At 57.0% G+C, this 22,306-nt stretch overlaps 2 protein-coding genes across 9 annotated transcripts; both read right to left on the reverse strand.

Annotated features, from left to right (window-relative positions):
- Positions 1-88: 88 nt before the first annotated feature.
- On the reverse strand, positions 89-11,536 carry PUF60 (poly(U) binding splicing factor 60). 7 transcript variants are annotated; one of them, XM_081266059.1, is made up of 12 exons: positions 11,463-11,536; positions 7,716-7,799; positions 5,372-5,467; positions 5,170-5,259; positions 4,250-4,300; positions 2,061-2,222; positions 1,885-1,977; positions 1,533-1,746; positions 1,261-1,451; positions 1,017-1,152; positions 619-854; positions 89-535 (listed from the first exon to the last, which is right to left on the reverse strand). In XM_081266059.1, exons 1-12 carry the CDS (start codon positions 11,484-11,486, stop codon positions 236-238), a joined length of 1,677 nt encoding a protein of 558 aa, XP_081122185.1. In that variant the 5' UTR covers positions 11,487-11,536; the 3' UTR covers positions 89-235. The 7 variants fall into 7 exon arrangements, with proteins under 7 accessions (XP_081122185.1, XP_081122186.1, XP_081122191.1 ...); XM_081266060.1 differs by having other exon boundaries at positions 7,716-7,796; positions 11,463-11,528; XM_081266065.1 differs by lacking the exon at positions 11,463-11,536 and adding an exon at positions 11,008-11,231.
- Positions 11,537-14,626: 3,090 nt separating this feature from the next.
- Positions 14,627-21,965, reverse strand: NRBP2 (nuclear receptor binding protein 2). 2 transcript variants are annotated; one of them, XM_081266068.1, is made up of 18 exons: positions 21,562-21,962; positions 20,982-21,104; positions 20,813-20,914; positions 20,618-20,707; positions 20,413-20,453; positions 20,222-20,316; positions 20,071-20,094; positions 19,913-19,996; positions 19,779-19,834; positions 19,590-19,685; positions 18,587-18,719; positions 18,374-18,476; positions 18,235-18,285; positions 18,025-18,160; positions 16,823-16,876; positions 16,678-16,741; positions 16,525-16,580; positions 14,636-16,437 (listed from the first exon to the last, which is right to left on the reverse strand). In XM_081266068.1, exons 1-18 carry the CDS (start codon positions 21,682-21,684, stop codon positions 16,369-16,371), a joined length of 1,500 nt encoding a protein of 499 aa, XP_081122194.1. In that variant the 5' UTR covers positions 21,685-21,962; the 3' UTR covers positions 14,636-16,368. The 2 variants fall into 2 exon arrangements, with proteins under 2 accessions (XP_081122193.1, XP_081122194.1); XM_081266067.1 differs by having other exon boundaries at positions 14,627-16,437; positions 20,618-20,914; positions 21,562-21,965.
- Between the last annotated feature and the right edge of the window lie 341 nt (positions 21,966-22,306).

Below are 22,306 nucleotides of genomic sequence, written 5' to 3' on the forward strand. Positions count from 1 at the left end.
CCCCTCTCCACTGGAGATTTCTGCCAAGCTGGGGGGCTGCACATCCACCCACCCAGGCTGGGTCATGGGACCACCGGACACAGGGATGCTCAGGGCCAGCAGCATCTGCACTTTATGCACACTACAGGTTGGGCTTGGCAGAGCCGAGTGCCTGGTCCCAGGGACACCACTGTTTATCACTATAAAACCCAGAGGAAACAAGGAACAAGTGCAAGTCCAGAAAACTGGCCCAAGGTCACGCAGACAGGTCACTGTTATCAAAACGCTCCTGGTCATACACTTCAGCCACCACCTTGCGGCCAGCGAACCAGCGCCCGTTGAGGGCCTGGATGGCCTTGTGAGTCTCTGAGGCCATGGAAAACTCCACAAAAATCTTTACAATTATTTCTGCATCCTCCTCTTCGCCCTGCTTCTCTTGGTAGATGATGACACGGTTGACAGCACCAAACTTGCCACACTCCTCTGTCACCTCTCCTTCCAGGTCATCGTCGATGTCCTTGGGATCCACCATGTTGCGGAGAACCATCACTGTGGACTGTGGGGAGGAGACAGCTGAGCACTGCGGCCTGCCTAGATGTTCTCCACCCCTACATCCCGACCCAGGGCCTGTTCACCCACCTCCTGCTTGCGCAGCAGCTTCTGCATGACCATGTGGCGGGCACTGCTGCCAGAGATGCTCATGTGCTCCTGCTCACTTAGCATCTCTGGCCGTTCAGACTCAGGAAACAGCTCCTCCTCTTCCTTCTCCTTCTTGGGCTCCAGGAGACCCAGTGTTGGGGGGCTAGCCAGGATGGGGTTCACCACCCCCACAGAGGGGATGGTGACCGGAATGGGAGGGCGGGCCGGGGTCACACCTGCAGCAAAACCAACCAGGTCCAGCAGCTATCCCCCCAACCCCCACCTTAGCAGGAAGCAGAGCTGGTCGACATGGCCAGCCCACCCTGGGCAGGTGAAGGCAGAGAGCCTGGAAATGAGGGGCAGGAATGCCTGGAGAGCCTTGGCCTACTCAGACTCACCTGTGATGACTCCAGGAGCCTGGGCAGCCATGACAGCCTGGGGCAGAGCCCCCAGGGGTTGAGCCAAGGTCAGTGCTGGGGACACCAGTCCAGGTGTTGCCAAGGTACCCAACACAGCTGCTCCAGCCACTGCTTCCTGCAACTCAGAAGGCAACCACACTCGGTCCCCAGTCTGGCTACCTCCACCCAAGACCATATCAAGAGCTGGCTCCCAAATGACTAGAGCACCTGTCCACCCCCTCACCTGAGCTGTGATCTTGGCTGTGGCTGCAGCTGCGGCCACAGCGGCAGCAGGCGGAAGGCCTCCTGGGGTGGCAGGTGTTAGCAGGGGCATGGGGGGTGTGACGGCCTTGCCCACCCGCAAGTACTGGCCACCCAGATCAAAGAGGTTCATGGAGGACACGGCATCCTGGGACGACTGGGCCTTCTCGTACTCTGCAGGGCAGGAGCAGCAGTGAGGAGGGCCAGTCCCAGCACCAGGTGGGCCCCCACCTCTCCTCAGCACCCCCAGCTCACCAATGAAGCCGTAGCCCTTGTGCTTGCCGGTTGTGGGGTCCCGGGCTAGTGTACAAGACTTGATCTTGCCAAAGGCCTCAAACACACTCTTGATGTCATCATCCGAGAGGTCCTGGTGCACGGAGGCCACGTAGATACGGTTGAAGGCCCGTGCCTCCTCAGCCAGCTGGTCGATGATGGGCTGGGCCTGCCCTATGTTGCTGGGCCTACCCACCTGGGGAAGGGAAAGGGACCAAGAGCACCTGTCAGACTTAGTCACAGCAGGTTTCTGTGAGGTTGCTCGACACATCTGGGAGACTAGACAGAACATTCTCAAGGCCCAAAAGCCCAACACCTGCACCCACACCCTCACCTTGATGTTCCTGCCTCCCAGCATCACTGAGTTCATCTGCTCCAAGGCCAGCTGTGCAGCTTCTGGGACTTCATATTCCACAAAGGCAAAGCCCTAGACACAGGAAACCCTATCAGGCTTGGAAGAACCCCAAGGAGGGTAGGCCAAGGCAACTGGGGTAGACCTAGTCTGCTCACCTTGTGCTTCATGGTGACAGAATCCCAGGACATGTCAATGCTTTTGATGGGGCCAAAAGGGGCAAAGGCCTGGCGAATGGTGTCCTCCCCTAGCTCATAGTAGATGGAGCCCACGTAGACCCGGCACATGATGGCCAGTGCCCGCTGCCGCTGAGCTGCCATCTATAGCAGAACAGAAGGAGAGAGAGCCACTGGCTTGTCAGGGAGGCAGGCAAGGGGCTTAGCAGCCCTCTCCCCTCCTGGCCCACCCACCTGCCCCACGAACTCTGCGGTGGGGAGTGATCCCCACCCAGCAGCAAGATGCAGGCTTGGCCCCTAAAGTCAGGGCACAGGGGTCAGCAGGACCCCACCCTGAAGAAGGCCAGGCCCAACAGCAGTACACAGACGAGCCCAGCCCGCCCAGTCCCAGGCAGACTGCAGCTGCAAAACTGACTGGTGGCCAGGAGGCAGGGCTCTGCGCCCTCCCACCACCACGCTCACCCTCCAGTCCCAGGGTCAGGTACCCCGGGCCGGGCTGGGAGATCCTCCCACCTTCCCAGCCAAGTACTGCAACAGAAAAGGGAAGGAGGAGTCATCCAAGCTGGAGGGACTGGCTGGCATGGAGGCCAGAAGAGAGGGTGACAGAAGACGGGGCAGCCACTGCCCAGAAGAAACCCCAGGGGAGTTCAGGAGCCCAGACGGGGGCTCCCTGGAGAGAACGAGGAATAGTCGCTCATGCGGGACCAACTCAGGCAGGGGCTCAGTGACCTATACTCTTCCCATCCCAACACCCCGCTCCCCTCTGAAAAGAGCTGCTAGAGCCTACGCCTGGAGCCATAAGAGCACAGGCAAGAGCCACTGGCCTGGTCCCCAGAAGTGTCATGAGGCAGCGGAGAACCCAACTGAGAAACCTTGGGGCTCCCTGGAGCTGGGGAACTGGCAAGCCTTGGTTGTGGGTTGGGCCACTACGTTGAGGAACCTCCCTGAACCCTCAAGAATGGGGATCTCTCCCCTGCCACCTCACAGCTGTGCCAGGCAGGGAGTTCCAGAGCCAAGCACTGTGGGCCACAGGAAGACACACCCCAGGACCCTGCCTGAACATGAACAAGGGCTCCCCTGGCCCTTGTGAAGGTCCCCAGCAGAGACCAGTTTACTCCTATCTGTGTCAAAAAGCCTGGCACAGGCCTGGCCCCTCCCTTAGAGTCTAGCTGCCCAACACAGGACTCCCCATGGTTGGGACTATCTTCCCTCAAACTAGGAAGTCTCTGAAAACTTGACTCTTCCCTCCTCAAACTGGGTTCCCCAACAAATAGGCCCCAGGCTTCCGCTTACATCAAGATGAAGCCCCATCTGTCCCTCAGGCCTATGTTCCCCAAGAAAGGGCCATGCCTCCCCTTCAAGGTGGGACTCCCCATCTACAGGTGGGCAAACAGCTTTCTCCCTGACCACAACCCCCATAGCCCAGGTGTTTTCAGAGGGTCGACAGCTGCCTTTCTGACACACAGTGTCTCCCCAATGAGGGAAGCTCGCTCAGGATTGGCCCAAGTCCTCCAAATGGCCCCCAGAGAAAGGGCCATATCTCCCCCTCAGGATCCTCCCCAGGATGGTGTCTGGCCGCCTCAGACTGCCTGTGGGGCAGGAAAAGACTCTGCTTGCTGCAGCCCCGCACAGCTATGGCCTCTGCACCTTGCTGACAGCCCAGGCCCATGGCCCAAATCTTTGCCCTTCCCTTTCTCACTCACTCATCCCCCCACCCCCCACCCCCCCTCCGTCCTCCCTCCAGGGTCTGATGGGGCCACAAGTTAGGACCCCTCTCTCCTCAGGGTCTTTAGCCCAACCCAAGAGCCTAGGCAGCCTGGAGACTGGCGACCTGGTGGCCCGTGGTGCACCCTGCGTGGGGCAGCAGGGCACAGACGAGCCTGGCACCGGCAGCTACCCTCCCTGGCTGGCTGCCGCGGCTGCCCTCCGCAGTTACCTGGCCGGTTAGTTTTAAGGCGGGCCCTCAGAGCAGATGGAGGCCTCCCCAGGGGCGGTCCCGGGGTGGGTGCCCACACCACTGGCCCCGCCATGCCTGGCGCTCTGCTGTGCTCGTCCAGAGCTGACGGGCAGGGCCGGCCAGGGGAGCAAGGTCCCCAGCAGTGGGCTGCACTGCCCCCCTCTAGCCCTGACTAAGGACATGAGCCCCGGAAGAAGTGAGCATTTCTATTGACCGATTGCAAAGGTGAGAGAGGATCTCCAAAGCCCATTGTCACTGCTGCCATCTGAAAGACAGTAAAGACAGAGTTCAGTCTGTTGGAGCCGAGCAGTCTCCCGCTCTCGTCAACACCTCACGCAGACAGCGGCCAGGCCCGGAGTCCCCGCCCTGCCAGGGAGGCCCGCCTGCCTTCCCACACTGCAACGGCACCTGCCCAGGGGGGCCGCAGAGCCCCAGGTGCCCTGCCCTGCAGACTTTGCAGCAGGACTGACCAGGGCAGAAGGAAGGGAGGGAGGGAGGAGAGGGACTGATGGAGCACGGTGAACAGCCAGGACATCTCCTGGCAGCGTGAATGTCTGAGGACTGGCCTGGGCAGGGGGAGGGCACAAGGCCCAGGAACCTACTGGCCCCACACAGAAAGCACAGCCTCTAGTCTAGAGCATGGCCCAGTGAGGCACCCCTAGACTGTCCCCTCAGTCCTGGGTCCCAGCCCAGGTGGTCTGGATGCAGAAGGGTGGGGCCTGACCATGGGGGTAGGGAGGACATACCCTACACAGTGCCACTATAGCTGTGCACAGCCTGGGGGACAAGGGTGTGGGGGAGACCCCAAGGGTGAATGGGGCAGAGCTACAGAGAAGGAGCAGGGAGGCAGGTGAGAAGGGGCCATAGTGAGCAACAGGCAGAAAAGCTGGGCCGCTGGTGCCTCAGGGAGGACCCTGGGATCTTGAGAATGAGTCCTTGAGAATATGAGAATCATAACACCTTTAGGGGATGGCCACAGGCACAGGAGGAGGAAGAGAAGGAGGAGGAGGAGATGGTGTAGGTGATGGGGAGGGGCAGTGGAGGCCTCCTGGCCCAGGCTGGGCAGGACAGCCTCCAGCAGAGCCAGCCCCCGAGGCAGTGAAGTGGGGGTGGAGGGAGAGTGGTGGGGCTCACCTGCAGGTTGGTGAGCTGCTGCTGCTGGTGTGCGATGGTCTGCTTCACCAGCACGCTCTTGATGCTCTGCTCCATGGCATACTTCTTGGCCTGCGAGAGACAGCAGTGAGGAGCACTGGGGGGCCCGCCCGCAGGGAGATGGTGTGCCCCCACTGACCCAGCTCAGCAGCCACGCCCACAGGCCCAGGAGGAAGGTGCTCACCTTCTGGAGGGCCTCCTGCTGCTCAGGCGTCAGGGGAGGCAGCCCCAGCTTGGCGGCTGTGCTCTGTCCATTCTCCATCTTGATGGAATCTGTGCCCTAGAAGGTGAAGCAAGGGAGTCATGTAGCAGCAGGCTCAGGTCTCCCTTGTGTGGTCCCAGAACCCCACCCTCCATCTCCCCAGCCTCTTCCCAGGGAAGGACCAGCCCAACACCAGGCTGTCTACTGACTGCATGGATATAGGACCCCCTCTGACTCTGCTGTCCCCATCCTAGGCCTTTCTCCCCCAGGACCCATGGGTGGAACATAGATTGAGGCAAGTGGGTACTCTGGGAGCCCTTGTACCATCCTGGAGCAGTTAAGGGGCCCAGACCACAGAAGACTCCTTAGGAGCTACCAAGGCAGATAGGGGGTGATAGGAAAGGAGCCAGCCCTTGTTGCCAGACTGCTCCCAGAGCTTCCACCCCACCTCCTGCAGGGGATCCAGGCTAGCTGTTTTCCAGGGCAGTAGGAGTAGGGCTGGTATTTTCAAGGGACTCCTTTTACTCCTATGCCACCTGGCATCCTGGCCTCTTAAGATTGTTCATAGCCCCTGTTATGGACACAGACACAGCTTCGAGTTCCAGGGGCCGGCCAAGGAGCAAGTATAGACAAAGGGCCTCCTTCCTGACAATGTTCATCCTTGGCCCTACGGACAAGGCCCTGTGCATACATCACAGAGTCTAGGCACTCCCAGGCCACATGAGCCCTAAGGGGGCTCCAGCCTGCCTCTATCAGACTTCACGATGTGCTAAGTCCCCTGGGAGAACCAGGAACAGAGCAGCCCCAGGGAGACAGCACCCAGCCAACCACGTCAACAAACCAGGAGGCACTTGGGCAGGGGTGGGCTCGCCACAGCAGGCTGCGAACCTAAGTGGATTATGTTTAGGGTCATGTTTACATTCCTTTTGTCAAATCCACTTCCAAGTTTTTGCAGGGGGACATAGCCATCCAAGCAGGGAGAGAAGCCCAGCACTAGAGCCAGCAGAGCGGGGGTTGGGGAATGGAGGGTGGACAGAGCATGCCTGCCTGCCTACCAACTCAAAAGACCAACACAGTTCCCGGCTTCCAGACACAGCCTTGAGAGGGAAAGAGAGGAAAGAATCCAGACCATGAGTGGGAACAACAGCTGGGGATCAAAGGAAGCCAGCAGGGTTCAGCTGACCCAAACTCTAAGACCCCCATCCTGGACTCCTGAGTGCGGGGTTTCTAGCCCAAGGTAAAAAGGTACGAAGGCTAGAAGGCCTTCCTGGGCAACCAGAACTGCAAGCAGGCCCCAGGATATAGCAAGGTCTGGCAGTGGGTGGGCTGCAGTATGGCTCATACTAGGCCTTTCTTTGCCCTCCCAGCTGGCCCCAAGCCCATTCCTCCTTAGTGGGAAAGGGCCCAAGCAGAAGCTGGAATGCTAGAGCAGGCTGTCACCATGGAAATCAATGCCAGTTCCCCTCACCCCTAGAAACTTTTCAATCTCCTCTTTGTCTTGGTGAACAAAAGGCCCTTCTCCCACCCACCAATGGCTGCTGGACAGCAGCTGGGGTTGGAGCTTCAGACCCAAAGCTTCCCAGGGTCTAGGCGACACACCACACCCCTGTCCCACTCCTGAGGGTGCCTGGGGGCCAGGAGGAGGGACTAGGCCCAAGAGGCCTGCCAGAACCCTCTGGTGACAGGTACTGCCACAGACAGGCACAAAGAACCTGTCACCCAGTGACAACAGAGCCCAGCTCCACTTCCCAGAGGGCTTGCTCCCATGGGTCATTTTACTAGAGCAGGACAAGACCTGTTTTCACCCACCCTGAGCCTGGGATGCAGAGAAGGTGGGGGCTGGATTCCCACACTTGTGCTTTGACTTTATATGTTATTTTCTTGTCTAAATAAAAACAAAACTAAAATGAAAATCTGTACTTCTGGCTCTAAACAAAACATTGCCTGTCTTGCAACAGAAAGTCTACCCCCTTCTGCACCAAGTTGGCAGCAAGGACAGCTGAAGAGCAGTACCCAATGCCCCTGCCCAGCCAGCTCACTGCCAGGCCCTGATCAGGGCTTGAGGCAGGACAGACCCATAGGAGAGAAGCCAGGCCAGAAACAGGGTGGGGAGGGATCAGGAGAGGCTCAGGGATGGGCCACAGTCTTGCAGACGATGTCTGCTCAGAAGGCAGGGAAGGATCCCTGGGCTTCTCCCCACCTGCCCTAGCCAGGCCTCTCTGGCCCCAGGGACATGCAGGCAGGCGGGTGGGCAGGCAGGAGGGTAGGCAGGCGGGCGGGCGGGCAGACAGGTGTGCCTGAGGGAGAGGATGCTTGAGATCAGTACCTGTGGAGGTTTCCATTTGTCTCCCGCTGCCACCACTGCCGCCGCTGCTGGCTCGGACCCCCCTCCTTGTTGGCCATTGACCTGCTGCAGGCAGGAAGGAGACGCTGTAACTGAAAGTCACACTCTACCAGGCCCTCTCCTCTTCCCAAGTGAAGGGCTGAGCAAGGAAGGCTATTCAAGGGCACAGGAAGGGTCCAGCTTCAGCTGGGCCCCTGAATAGTCCCAGAACTACCCCCACTTACACTGCCCACTCCTTAACCCACAATCACACCTACAGCTGCCCAGATCCTGGCAAAAAGCAGAGCATCCTGGGGCAGACCTGAATGGCAGCAAGTCCCCACGAATGGACAGGGAGGAAAAGGTAGAGAGCAAGTGGTGCTCCTGTTCCATGCCAAAGAAAGCTACCCTCTCCTGCTGACAGACTGGGCCAGGCTGGAAGACAAGGTGACCACCTTCCTCCTGAGGCAGCAGCCTGTACACATGTGGACAGCCCTCAGCTTAGCATCATTCCTGGTCCTTTTGCAGGCTCTGGTCAAGCCCAAGCCTCCTTCCCCAACAGCACACTGTCCAAGGGCAACTGGGAGCTTGGACCCACACCCAGAGAGAACAGCAATTGCCATGTCCTATGGATGGCAAGGGCAGACAGGAGGTGGGCAGTATTGTGGGGATGGAAGAACTTGGTAAAGAGCCTTCACATGTTCCTAGAGGCTGTGCAGCAGGAACAAGGTAGAATGCACCCCTCCCTGATCCCGGCTCAAGAACAAGAAGGGATGGCTATGCCCACCCTGGAGCCATGCATAGACAGAACCAGAGGCCAGTTGACTCATCCAAGGCACACTGCTCAGATCCTCAGGCTTTTAAAGGTGTGGGAAGAACACAGCTGGCCCACTGGGGAGACCTGGCCAAGGGGCCCCAACACTTTGGCCAACCTAGCCCCACACCCCACCTTGCCTGGAGCTGCTTCCAATGCTCCACTGACCAGCTCAGTCCCACTGCTGCTCAGAAACAGCACCCCAGAGAACCAAAAGAAAGAGGGCCCTCTGACATTCCCCCCCACAGAGCAGAGGCTGTTTCTGCAGGTGTAGCCTGAGACATCTGTAAACAGGTAAACCTGGGCACCGTAAAACTTCCTGCTCCCCCAAATTACACCAACCAACGTGTGGACCAGGACACTGCGGAGAGCATGACACAGCTCACATGAGACTTCCTGGAAAAATTCAGTCCAGTGGGAGATATTCCACAGGACATCCCACCCTATTCATCCCATTCATGGAAGAATGAAGCTTTTAATCATATTGAGTCTAGAGTTCTATTCTAACCAATCACTAAAAAAAGTGTGAAGAAAATCGTCACTTATCATCGTTATCTAGTCATATGCTGTCACCCTCTAGCAATGAAAATGGCATGCTTTGAAGACATAATGTTCCCCAGCATCAGGCAACAGTACCTTGAGGGACAGGAAGTCCCCTCTTTGGGGTGCAAACACCATTTCTGCCCAGAACAAACTATTTCCATTACAGGACAAAAAATTTAAGTGACTTAGGACAAATAACATAACGTATCTAGGCCTTAGGTCCTAGTTGTAAAGGGAAATGTTCTCTTCTAGGGTTGCCATGAAGATTTACTGAGTCTCTCTGAAATGAAGTATTTTAGGTAGCCAGTCCCTGCACATGGAAAGAAAGCCACAGGTTGCAGCAATTAGCATTGTTAACAGTATCAGGGTCAGACCCCTAGAGTGGGGCTGGCTAGAGAAGGCTCTCTGCCATCTATTCAGGTCCCTTCATATGGAACCATGCTGCTCACTATGTGACAAGACTCAGTGCTGAGCACAACAGGGGAGAGAAAAACAACTCCTCTGGAGTCTTGTGGTCAGGTGCTGACAAACAACATGCAGTTGACATCTAAGATGATTTCTGTAGTAAGGAACACTAAGAAAAAAAATAAAAACACAAGATGAAAAGTATGAGGCATATTAAGCTATAGCAGCCAAGGAGGGCCTTTGTGAGAAGATGACTGTTCACGGGGAAGCGAGAAAAAACCCAAGGTGATGAACCCCAAGTTGAAGCAGGTCTGGCAGCAGAGAAGGGAAGACTGAAACAATAAGTCAGACAATGCAATAAAAATGAGCCTTGTTGGAAAGGGGCTACTGACCTGTTTCTGCAACACAAGGCAGCAGAAAGTCCAAAGAGATGAGACTCTTCTGCATCCTTCCCTACCCCATCTGTATCAACCCATTTCAGCAGCTCCATTCGCCCTCCCACAAAAGCTGAAGCACCATGACAGTGAGAACAGGCTCTCACTGTGCCTAGCCTGCACAGCGGGGAATGGGGGTGCAGCTCAGTGGAAGAGTGGGCTTAAAGGCCCTGAGTTCAATCATCTACACCAAACACACACACACACACACACACACACCAAAAAAAAAAAAAAAAAAAAAAAACCAAGATTAAAAGAGAAACGTGTCAGACCTCCAGAGCTTGCTGTTGCAAGCCTGGGAGATTTCAAGGGCAACAAACACCCCACTGAAAACCACACTTTGCTGCCCATGTCCATCTCAACAATGACACTACCTGTCTCCCATTGCACCATAATAGAGCTGAACCCCAGCTCACCCGAAGTCCCCCTGAGCCGAGCCATTCACTCTCTTACAGCTTCCCAGGTATCTAATCCTTGTCTCAGAGCCTCCCTCTCCTTTGCCATCAACTTGCACTGCTGCCCAAGGACAACCATCCAGTCCTCAACCCTCTGGCTTCATTTGTTCATATGGCTTCAAGAAACAGCAAGGCAGGGTAGAAAGTTCTCCAAGATGTAAGGTTCACACACTGGGTTGTACCTCACACGCTGAGGCATCCTACAATTTCTGCCCCAACCTTCAGCTCAGAGCCTGTCAATGGCAGCCCCCCTGCACTCCCTGATCTTATGGATCCGACCAAGGTGCCTCCTCAAACAGACCTTAGCCCATCCCTCCGGGTGTAGGCTGGGGGAGAATAGCAGGTAACAAAGGGGTGAAGTGCAGAGGGAAAGGGTCCAGGAGCGGAGTGCAGCTTAAGCCAAGTGAGAAGGACGGGCTGCGGTGTCGGTGTTGTGCACAGGGCTCTCCCTCTACACTAACGCTTCCTGCACGCTCTGCGCCGGCTGAGGCGGGCAGAGCCGAGCAGGGAGGGGCTCCTCTGAGCGCCCACGCAACCTGAGCACACTCCCTCGGCCGCCCAGCACCAGGCACCGGGGGGTAGGCGGTCACTGGTGCCACCAGACCGCGGACCGAGGCGGTCACTGCCTCTGCCTGGTTCCTCACAGTGCTCCAAAGACTCCCACACAGGGTGGGACAGAGCGACTGCCCGGAGACGTGCGACGAGGGAGGACGTCCTCCTCGGCCGCGCTTCCCTGCAGAGCACTGGCGGAAGCCGAGGCCCGCCCTCCCGCTCCACCGCGCCGGGGCGCACTCGCGCAGGCGGGGAGCGGACGCCGGGACCGCGGGCGCACTGCGCGCCAGCGACCCAAGGCCGGTGCCGGGCCGGCCCACCAGCCGCGCCGCCGGAAGCTGGAGTCCACGGGCCGGAAGCTGCAGCCGCGGGCCCGCCGCCGGCGCGCGCCCGCCCCGCCCCCGCCCCGCGCGCCCCACGGCCGCAGGGGCTCCGCGCCGGGCCCGGGGAGACCGCCGCGTCTCCGGGGGCCCTCCGCGCACTGGCCGGGCCGAAGACCCGCTCCCAACAGTCGAGGGCCGCCCGCGGCCGTGGGGGACTCACTTACGAGAGCTATGGTCGCCGTCGCCATCTTGCGTCCGTCGCGGCCGCCGCGCGCGCCACACGCTCCCGCTTCTTCCGCAGTCTCGCGCGATCTGGGCGCCGGCTTAGAAACTCTCGCGATAACGACCTTGGGCCTGCGACGTGGAGGGAGGAACGCGCTTCCGGGAGGCGAGGAACAGTGAACGCCTCGAGACGGGCGGGGCTCGCTGGAGGAGCGGGCGGGGAGAGGCGGTCCGCTGCGCGCAGGCTTGCGTCACGCCCAGCTCCGCCACTCACCCTCTGCCTGCTGCAAACTGCACCAGACGTCCGCTTACTCTCCGAGAGGTGGCGGGGAAAAGAGCGGTCCGTCCACCCCCGGGCCGAGGGAGTCTGCGTGGACAGCTGAGACCGCACTGATTTTGAGAAGCATCGTTTTGCATTGTAACATCTCCGAAGTCAGGAGACTCCGTTTAATTGTCAGCCTGTTTTCCTTACTAGTGATTTGAATGGGTGCTTTGCTTCCTAGATGGAATGACATGCAGTCGGTGGCCCTGCATTCCAGAAGATGGCTCAGGAGCCTATCCTGTAGGAACAGTATGCAAGGAGGTTCCAGTAAGCCCTGAGCTACGTTTAAAGGTGCCCACGTGTCCATCTGTGCTGTGTAAAGAGTTCCCCTGACATTTGCCATAGGCTGTACTCAGTCCCAAAACCTCAACTCAGTTATATACCTGGAAGAAACCACTTCTGTAAATTCAGGCATCTTCAGCTATCTAAGGCAACAAAAGTGTCTTCCCTGGCTAAGGTCTCTTACCAACCTTGGAAAATTTTAGAATTGAATATAGACACCTATAGTAAAATATGGCAGAATAATTTCCTCCCCTCCCTACTGAAACCCCTCTAAAATGACAGAAAAGTAGCGTTAAAAAGGCAAATAACACGAGGGTAAGGGGTGGGACGCTGAGCTTGGGAAGGGTGGAAGCAGAGCTACTTTAGCAGACTAGATTGTGGATGTCAGTATCTGAGAAGAATCCAGGCCTCTGTCCCTACTTCCAGGGCTTACAGGTACTTTGGGGCTCCAGGAGAGGAGCACTGAGGCCTGGCCCTGTTCTGAAAGTGGGGCAGTGAGACTCCTGCCCTTTCCCCTACCTCCTCTACCCTCCTTTTCAAAGTGTGGCCTCCCCACATGTGGCACCAGCCTCCACAAACTCTTCTTTCTGCAGCAGCTCAAAAGAAAAGATTAGCAGCCGGGGTGTCTAGTAGAATGCCAGCCAGATGCCTGGCCTCCAAGTTCACCAGATAACAAGCCCCACGAAGGATATCTTACCATTTAATGTAACTGGCCAGTCCAGAATCACAGCATTTGAGGATGAGGAGAGGAGCAGAGGAAGAAAGCAAAGCTAAGACATCCTCAGAGATGTCACATCCAAAAACCAAGAACCCATAATCTTCCATGCATCCTCTCCCAGGTTTTCTGTGGAGAAAGATTAATCAAACAAGAGAGAGAGAGAGAGAGAGAGAGAGAGATCTTCCAAATGAAAAAATGTGAGAGGGGCCTGGTGGCACACGCCTATAATCCCAGCAGCTTGGGAGGCTGAGACAAGAGGATTGCGAGTTCAAAGACAGCCTCAGCAACAACAAGGTGCTTAGACCTTGTCTCTAAATAAAATTTAAAAAGGGGGGTGCTAAGGATTTGGCTTAATAGTTGAGTGCCCATGAGTTCAATCCTTGGTACATGCCCCCCCCCAAAAAAAAAGACAAATGTGAAAGGGACATGAGCAGTTCTATAGGATCGAAAGATAAAGTTGAAATCTTCCAGAATGCATAACAACAAAGCCAGATAGCTAGAAAATGTCAACTATCATAATCAGATCAGTCAGTACTCTCCAGGCACAGAAACCTGGGGCTGGATCTCACCACTACTACCAGGGGGAGCCCCAAGCACTACTGTCTGGGGGCAGCTTTCAGGGACAGATGCTTGGTTCCAGACACTGTTCTGGCTTCTCACACAGGAGCTCATGCCAACCTTACAGTGACCCTTTGCAGAGGGTCTCCCTCCACTGCTCCAGATGAGGAAGTACAGGCACAACTGAGCTCATGCTGCAGGGAGCAGCAGATCTTCTCAGAGCCTGGGCACCTAGACACATGATTGCATCTCTCAAAAGATGCATCCAACATCTCAATAAATTGTCCAGAATATAAGGAAAGGAGAAAATAAAGAAAGAAGTAATTCAAGAAAATTTTCATCTCTGGACAATGGATGAAACAGTTACTGGGGCAAAGAAAAGATTGAGAGAAAATGAGAGAGAAGAGCTTGTAGGCAAAGGGCCAGCATTCACAGAGGAATGGAGAGTTCTTGGAACTAGAAGAAAATGACATGACACCTTCAAAATCTTAGGACAGGTGACTTTCAACCAAATCAAACTTCTTGTATCCAGATACACTTAAAAACGTGTAAGGTCTGAATAAGGACAAACAGGGAAAGAACCCATAATCTTCCATGCATCCTCTCCCAGGCAACTTGAAAGATGTTGCTTCTCAGGGCAGCAAAGGAAGAGGAAAGCATGGGATGCAGTCAGAGTAAGGGCTCCAGGACTCTGGTGAAGGGTGACCCAGGCTAAGAGTGGGGCCAGAATACAAGAACAAGTTGGGGACTCCAAGAAGAAGAAACTAGTCAGTTATGCCTTGATTGTGGAGTATTGAGAGGAGAGTCACACTTACACGGGGAAATCTAAAAATGAATTAATGGCGTCCATATCAGAAAACTAAGCAAAAAAAAAAAAAGACAATTATTAACTCCAGGGAAAACAGAAAAGGTTGTACAAGAAAGAAAATATAACCTAGACTAGGATACCTTGTTCTTTGTGGAGACTTTTGGTAATGAAGCTTACTCACACCCAGAGAACTATAATACCCATCACACTGGGGTGATGTTTCAGAGGAGGCAGAGGACTCCTCCCTCCAGAGGATGCCAACTGGAGACACCTCATGTAGAACAACCAATACATAGGACTAAAGTGTGCTTGAGGGTGGAAAAATGTGGGTTCTGAATGTCTGCAGAAACAGCTAAGAGTGGTGAACTGGGGGGAAAGTCAAGGTAGGAGACTGCATTTATTATTGGCCTCACACATACCATTCCATTTTAAAAATAATATGCATATAATTCTGAAAAGATAGAACTTAACATTAAAAACTCAGGTAGTCATGACTAAATGCAACAATGTTAGTATCGGTGTTTTTAAGTTCAGATCAGTTGTGTGATTGCCACTCAAACTGTTGAAGACTATGCACAATCATTTTAGCAACAGGATTCTAGGAATCTGCAGGTTATTTGAAATCTGCAATTTTAAGATGAAAGGTATGAGAATCTGAAAATATTTGTAAAGAGTACTAGAATGTTTAAAATAACTTAAGATTCATTGTAGTTGTTCATTTAATTTATTTTATATGCCTTGGCAAATCTGGTTTGGTTTTGGGCTTTTGGTTAAGGGGGTATGGTAGGGAGGGAGAATGCCCCCTGCCGAAGATGTCCATTCCCAAATCAGTGGAGCTATGAATGCCACTTAATATGGCAAAATATATGCCTGCAGATGTGATTAATCTTAGAGACCTTGAGAGGGGCAATTTTCCTGGATTATCTGGGGGGAGTCCACCCAATTGCAGGCAGGAGTCCTTATGGAGAACCTTCCTGGCTTCAGACAACCAGATATCTGGCTCACGCTAAAATTCAACCTACTGCTGCTGCCTTTGAGTGGAGGAAGGAGAGCCAAGGAATGCAGGCCGCTTCTGGTAATGGAGAGTGGTCCCCAGTTGACTGCCAGCAGGAAAACAGGACCCACCACTGTGTAGAAGTGAATTCTGCCAACACCTGAATGAGCAGGAAGCAGGTTCTCCCCTAGGATCTTCACCACCTGCCAACCTAGGAAAACACCACCTGCCAACACCTGGATTTTAGTCTAGTGAGACTCGTATCAGACTCTGACCTACAGAATTATAATAAACTTGTGTTGTTTTGAGCCACTAAGGTTGTGATAAATGTTACAGAAGCAATATAGAACTAATACAGTTAGTGAACCTTCCTGGTTTGACATTTGAAATGCTTAAACAGAAACCTGAATACATTAAATTTATACATAAAATTTAAAATGTTTGAGATCATTTAGCTGAATTTGAAATTGGAGGAGAGGCAGTTCAAGAAAGGGCACTGGAGGTGGAGGCAGAATCCATGGAAGTAATGAAACCTCTAAAATCCAGACAGGAGTTGGGTGGGAGAGAGAGACAGAGAAACAGAAGCCCACATCTCCAGGCCCAGAATACAGCTGCTCCAGGGAGGAGGTCTGGGAGGACACCTGACCTCTGACCTCTCCATGCCAGGTAATACAGGAGAGAAATAGCCCATTAGAGGGGTTGGGGTATTGGTGATGGTGCCAGAGCCCCAGATCCTGGTCTCAGAGCAAGGTCAGAGAGGGGGACTGCAGGGCTGTTCTGCATGGGACCAGGGGCTTTGCTGACCATGGTCTCAATTCCAGGCTCTTTACCCTCTTTCCAGCCAGGTCTGGCCCTGCTTGATGCCCAGCACTGGTTATGACAGCTGCAGGGGCCCCATCACATTATGAGGTCCAGACACCCTGCCTGGGTCTGTGGTGCCAACTTAGGATGGCTGCTCAACCCAGAGTGATGGAGTGATTCCCCTGGTGGAGGTCTGTCCATGGAAGATCCCACCCTGTACCCCCACGCTGGCTGCCTAAGCCACTGAACCACCACCTCAGGGTCCCATGCTGCTGAAGGAGGCCAGGGATCCTCACTAACAGGGCAGGTGCTCATCAGCTCCCAGGCTAGCAGGCAGAAGGCAACTCCAAGAAGTGCTGGACTCTTCCCCACAGGGACAGCCCTGAGCCAGCAGAGCCAGGGCAGGGCTTCCAGGGCTGGAAGGATCAGGCCTGGGCCCCACGGTACTTGAGGAAGGTGGTCTCCAGGAAGACGGCCAGCTTCAACCGGTCATCCTAAAGAGGGGAGGGAGGCATGGGGGACCTGCGGCAGAGCAGTCCTGCACCCTCCCAGCAAGCCACACCACGTCCCACCCTGCCAACCTCGCGCAGGAAGCCGTAGTGCACCAGCTCAGCCGCGAGGTCCTGGGCGCTGTCCGCTGCAACAAGGGCACATGGGAACTCATAAGGCTGCGGCACCAACCACTGCCCACCGCCCGCCTTCAGGCCTGCAGCCTGGGGTTCCCAGTCGCCTACTTGGAAGCAGGTCGTAGGTCAGCTGCCTGTGCAGTCTGTCCTCCAGCACCAGAAGCAATGTGAGCTGGGGCAGGAGGGTGTGGTCGGTGCCAAGTCAAAGTTAGCAGGCCCTTCCTTTCCCAGCCCAGCCCAGGGCCCTGCTCACATGCCAGCGTGCCTTGTCCTCACTCCTTTCCAGGTTGCACTGCATATGGATCACCTGGGGACCAGGAGGCCAGGGTCATAAGGGCTGGAACTCAGCCAAGAGGCCCAGAAAGGACAACTGGGATTAAAATGGTAAAAATCTCCAAGGGGAACCTAGAAAGCAATTTCAGTGCTGGCTACTTGGCTGTTAAGGCAAACTTCCAGTAGGCACTGGGGCTGGGTACTGAAGGGTGAATAGGAGTTTTCAGAGTAGAGAAACTGCTTTGAAAAGGAGGGAACTCTGGAAGCAGGGGAGAGAGAGGTCAGTCTGGATGTGACAGCACCCAAGTGCAGGGAACCAGCAAGAATAGGCTTGAAGAGCCTGGGGCTTGGACTGCGACTTGAACTCTCTGGGCAGCCAGGAGCCAGGCAGCTTTGACTGTTAGGACTTGAACTCAGGCTGCACTAGAAGGAAAGAAGCCAGGGGGAAGGAGGCCAGGCAGGGATTGGCTGATTATCAGTTGAGGAATGGTGGTAGCCAGGATCAGGGAAGTGGCCATAAGACACATCTAAGGCCAGAGTCAGCTCCGTTAGGAGCTCATGCAGGGTTGCAGGCCTGAAGGGGTCAGAGCATTAAAAGAACAAGGAAACCAGAGAGACATTCCCTATGTAGGTACTAACTGTTTTATAACAGTAATAAGGCCTAGAGGGGCTGAAGGCTGCCCAAGGCAGTGAGTGAGCATTTGCATCCAGGTCTGCCTGACTCCAGTTCCCTGAGGACCTGGGTACAGGCATAAACAAGAGAGGGAGGGACTGAGGCTGACCAGGAGAGGACCCTGGCCAGGAGGCAGCCCTGCAGGAAGGGAGGTTTGGAGAAACATGGTGCCTGGGGGCCTGAGGGGAAAGTCCCAGGATGTAAGTGTCTGGGAGTAAGCAAACCAGGGGTTGTGGTCAGAGCTGGGGGTGGTGTGTGAGACTTCTAGAGGAAAGCTGTTCAGTGCACTGAGGGATGGAGGCAGGCAGCAGGGTGGGAGTCTTCAGGAATGAAGAACCTCTGGGAAAGAGAGGTATCCCAGCTTGTGCTACAGACTCCTAGCCCCCAAAAGGGGCCAGCCTAGATCTGGCCTCCCAGCCTGGAGGACAGCTGGGTTGCAGTGCAAGCAGACCCCAAGAGAAGGGTGCCCATTGTCAGATGCAGCTCACACAGCAGGAGTAGAAACTTGCCTTCCTGGTCTCGGAGTCAAAGGGCTCTGGAGTCGGGGTCTTGACCTTCTGGGCCTCCTCCGGGGGTGGAGCCAATACACGGGGCAGCCCCAGGGGCCGAGCAGCAGCAAAATTCATCAGTGGGTAGATCCCATTCCTGGGGACACACCAGGATATGGCTGGGGGTTCAGGCCCGGAAGAGCCTGTTCCCAGTCTCACACCAGCTCTCACCTGACATCCTCCAGGAATTTGTCCAGCTCCAAGAAGGAGACCTCTGAGTACCTGGCACAGGGCAGGAGGTGCATGAGTGGTAGCTGGCCAGGGGCAGGCAGGGAGGGAGAGGGGAGGCTGTTGGGCAACTGCTGCTCACCGCCATTGCAATGGGGGCTGCTGGGGCCTGGGGACCTCTGCCAAGACAGCATGCAGGTCCATGGCCTTGGTCTTCTCTTCCACCACATTCTCAGGCATGAGGTCTGTGGGCCACAGCAGTACTCAGGGTGGTGGGCCTGAGTCACAGGCCCTGCAAGGCCTCTTCTGTGTTCCAACCCTAGGTCCCTGGCCCAGCCCGCTGCCTGGTTCTTACACTGGTGCTGGATAAAGCAGTGAGCTGCCAGCAGCTTCAGCGAGTGTACCTCGAAGAGCACTCGGTGGAAGAGGAGGTTGTGAGCAGAAGGCCGACGGGCAGGGTCCCGGGCCAAGCAGGAGAGGATGAACTCCTGGGGTGGGGAGGAGAGGTGGGTGGGGCAGGCTCTCTGCTCTAACCCCACAGTGTGAAGACAGCAGGTACCCTGGAGCCCCCAACACCCAGAGGCCCAATCCCCATGTCCTCCCCACTCAGGGATGCTGCAGGAACAGGCACAGGAGACAGCATCTCATGAGAACATCGGCTCTACTTTCCTTGACTTTCATAGGAATTGCGGGGAATGAGTGCTATGACCCTCAATTCACAGATGCAGGTTCTCCTACCCACAGTCTAACCCTTTTGATCACCCCAACTTAGACCCAGCTCTGGAGATGACCTTTGGTTCGTCCCTACCCTGCAGACATTGGTGCCCTCCTTGGCCTCTCATGCCCAGTCAGGTCCCGCTCTCCCATCTCCCGTCCACAGAAGCATGCAAGCCACACAGCATTTCTGGTGCAAAGCCACTGGATTTGGACCAGAAATGCTGTGTGGCTTCCACCCTCTATCTCCCTTGCCTGCCCTGTGCCCACCACAGCCCTCCACACAAGCTGGACCTGGATCTTAAAGGCAGGGACCTGGAGCCAGGCAGATCTGGGTGCAAATGCTCACCCCCCTGCCTTGGGCAGCCTTCAGCCCCTCTAGGCCTTACTACTGTTATAAAACAGTTAGTACCTACATAGGGAATGTCTCTCTGGTTTCCTTGTTCTTTTAATGCTCTGACCCCTTCCGGCCTGCAACCCTGCATGAGCTCTTAGTGGAGTCTTTCTTGACAGTGGGCCGGAGGTTGGCACACCCTTCCCCTGCATTAACCTGGCCATACCTCTGGCCTGCCTAGGTACCTCAATGGCCCTACACTGGGAACATCGATTCAGGCTAGGGGTAGGGGTAGTGGCAAGCTGCTTACTCGCATGTTGGGGTCATTCAGTGAGTGCCTGGCTCGAACAATGGCCTCCTCTGTGACTCTGGTATCCCCATTAGTCTGGATCTCCAGCACAGCCATCTGAGGTTGCAGGGCCAATATGGGGAAGGGACAGCACCCGTGAGATGGGGTGGAGGCCAGCTGGGAATGGGCTAGGAGGAAAGGTGCCAGTACCTCCAGTGCACACATCCCAAAAGAGAAGATGTCCACAGCGGTCCCATCTGCAACTTCTGAAAGGGAAGAGTGAGGCAGGTGGGTAGGACTGATGTGCAGGCTGGGTAGGTGCCACAGGTCCCTCCAAGACTTACCGCCATATTCTGGTGGGAAGAAGTGCAAGTTCCGAAGTTCCTCTCGCTCAGCAAGGATGGGGCTCCTTAGATCATCTGGGAGCGCTAAAGAAGGGGCAGAGGCGCTGAGCAGACCGGCCTGGCCAGGGCTCCCATCCCCACCCCTATCCCGCACGAACCATTGGAGAAGATGCGGTACCACACTGTGAAGGAGACCACGGGGAGAAAGAGCGGGTGTCAGCGGCCTGGGGCCTGGGGTGTCCTCTGACCTCGACTTGCGACAGGTTCCCCCAGCCCTGCCCCCCTTGCCCAGCCCCTCCCCGCCAGCACCAGAGCCGATCTTGATGAGGCCGTTATGCTGAATGAAGATGGTGTCGCTGGTCAGGTTCCCGTGGATGATGGGGGGGCTGCAGGCGTGCAGAAAACTGCAGGCGTTGGGGGAGAGCAGGCGGAGCCGGGTCACGGGGAGCCGGAGAGGTCAGCGCAGCAGGGCAAGCAGGCGGACAAGCCTAGGTCCTCACCTGAGCGCAGACAGGATCTGCGTGCACCATCTCTTCCAGGCCTGGCAGCGGACGCAGGACTCCCGTCGGGTGGGCGCAGGAGAAGTGGCAGGGCCTGCGAAGCCCACCCGCCGCCCCGCCCCTTTCCGGGGCTGACCTGTGTTCCAGTCCCATCCCTTTCCCGGAGGCCACCCTCCCTTCCCTGTCCCCAGCCTACTCCCCATACCCGGGCATTCATGGCCTTGTGGTTTTTCTTGGTCTTTTTGAGGAATTGCTTGAGGCTGCCCGATGACACGTACTCCGTGATGAAAATGACCTGTGGGGCGGGCGGGCTCACGGCTCCGCCACTGCGGGTGGGTCCCCGCAGCTGCTCCACCCAGACCCAGGCCACGCCCCGCCCCCACTCTGCCCAGTAGCTCACCCTGGCACGGGCCTCAGAGGCATCCAGCCAGTACTTGTGCAGCTTGACGATGTTGGGGTGGTCCACCAGCGCCAGCTGCTCAAACATGGCCTGGATCTTCTCCTGGGAGGAGGGGGGCAGTCATGGACCATCACGGGACAGGACTGGGGACGAGGGCGATGGGATTCACCTCATGGGCTGCGAAAGCCTTCCTGTCGCCAAAGTGGAGCTCGTTCCACACCACTTCTACCCCCTCCTCCGTGTCCATGGCCAGGAATGTGCTCTGGATCCCGGGCATATTCCCCTGGTTCACCTGGGGACGGGGTACAAATGCTCCCGTTTGTGTTAGGGCGAGGTTGGGGACTTGGTCCCTCTCACACCCTTCTCTTGGCCAGAGTGCGCTTCGGGCCGGATCCGCTCTATGGGAAAGCTGGGGGCCAGGACCCGGGTGGGCCCGCAGCAGTCCAGGGGTGATATCCGGGGGCTGGGCAGAGGTGGAGAGAAGCGGCTTCAGGTTCTTGAGCGTGATCCCCTAGGGTCTAGCGGTGGATCCCAGAGTCGTGGGGAGGGACCAGGAAGTCTCCCGAAGGAGACGGTCCTCAGGGAATGGAGGTTCCTCACCAGGGCGTGGGTCCCAGGCGAGAGGGCCAAGGGCCACCCAGGACGTGGGTTGTGGAGAGGCCGCCGCGCGGCCACGGGGCCCCCATGGCCCCGCGTGGCCTCGCGTCCCCGGGGCTCCGGGAGAGCGGCGTCACCCCGCCGGTGCCCACCTGCTCGCGCCGCTTCTGCCAGCGTCCGCACGGGCTCTCCTCCAGGATGTCGCTCTCGTCCTCACTCTCGTCCTCCCGCTCCCGCTCCCGGCTCCGCCTCGGCGCCGGCTCCGGGGCCGCCATGGCTCAGCGGGCCAGGCCACCGCCCTCCGCGCGATCCACCGCCCAGCCGCCGCCCGCCCTGGCCCCGCGCCTGGCCGGCCCACCCGGAGCCCAGGGGAGCCGCCGCCGCCGCCGCCGCCGCCTCGAGCCCCGACCCGGCTCCGGGAATTGGGAGGCGCGGGCGCGCGACGGACGGGCGGCGGGCCCGGGGGTGGAGCCGGCCCGCCCCTCCGGAGCCGCCTCTGCGGGCCGGAGCCCGAGTGGAGCTCCCAGGCGAGCGGCCGAGCCCCACCCGCCCTCCGCGGCCTCGCCAGGCCCCGCCCTGCCGGGTCTCAGGTCTCACGCGCAGACCCCGCCCTCCGGAGGCTCCGCCCACGCCGGCAGAGGCCCCGCCCCGCAGAGCGGCGCCGGGCCGGGCACCCGTAGGCCGCTGCCAGCGAGTCCCACACGGTTGGGCATCCCTGCGCGCATGGAGACCCCTGTGGTCCAGACCAGGCGCTCCGAGATCCGCCCCTGCACGCATTATGCCTCAGCTCTTCCTCCGGCACAGCATCCGCACCCGGCTCGGGCCACGCACATCCCCCAACTACGCCTGTGAGGGGCCGAACATTGTCAGCTTTGCTCCCGGTTGCCCCCAGGGTCT

Source organism: Spermophilus citellus, assembly GCF_964194105.1.
Source record: "Spermophilus citellus genome assembly, chromosome: 14".
NCBI lineage: Eukaryota > Metazoa > Chordata > Mammalia > Rodentia > Sciuridae > Spermophilus > Spermophilus citellus.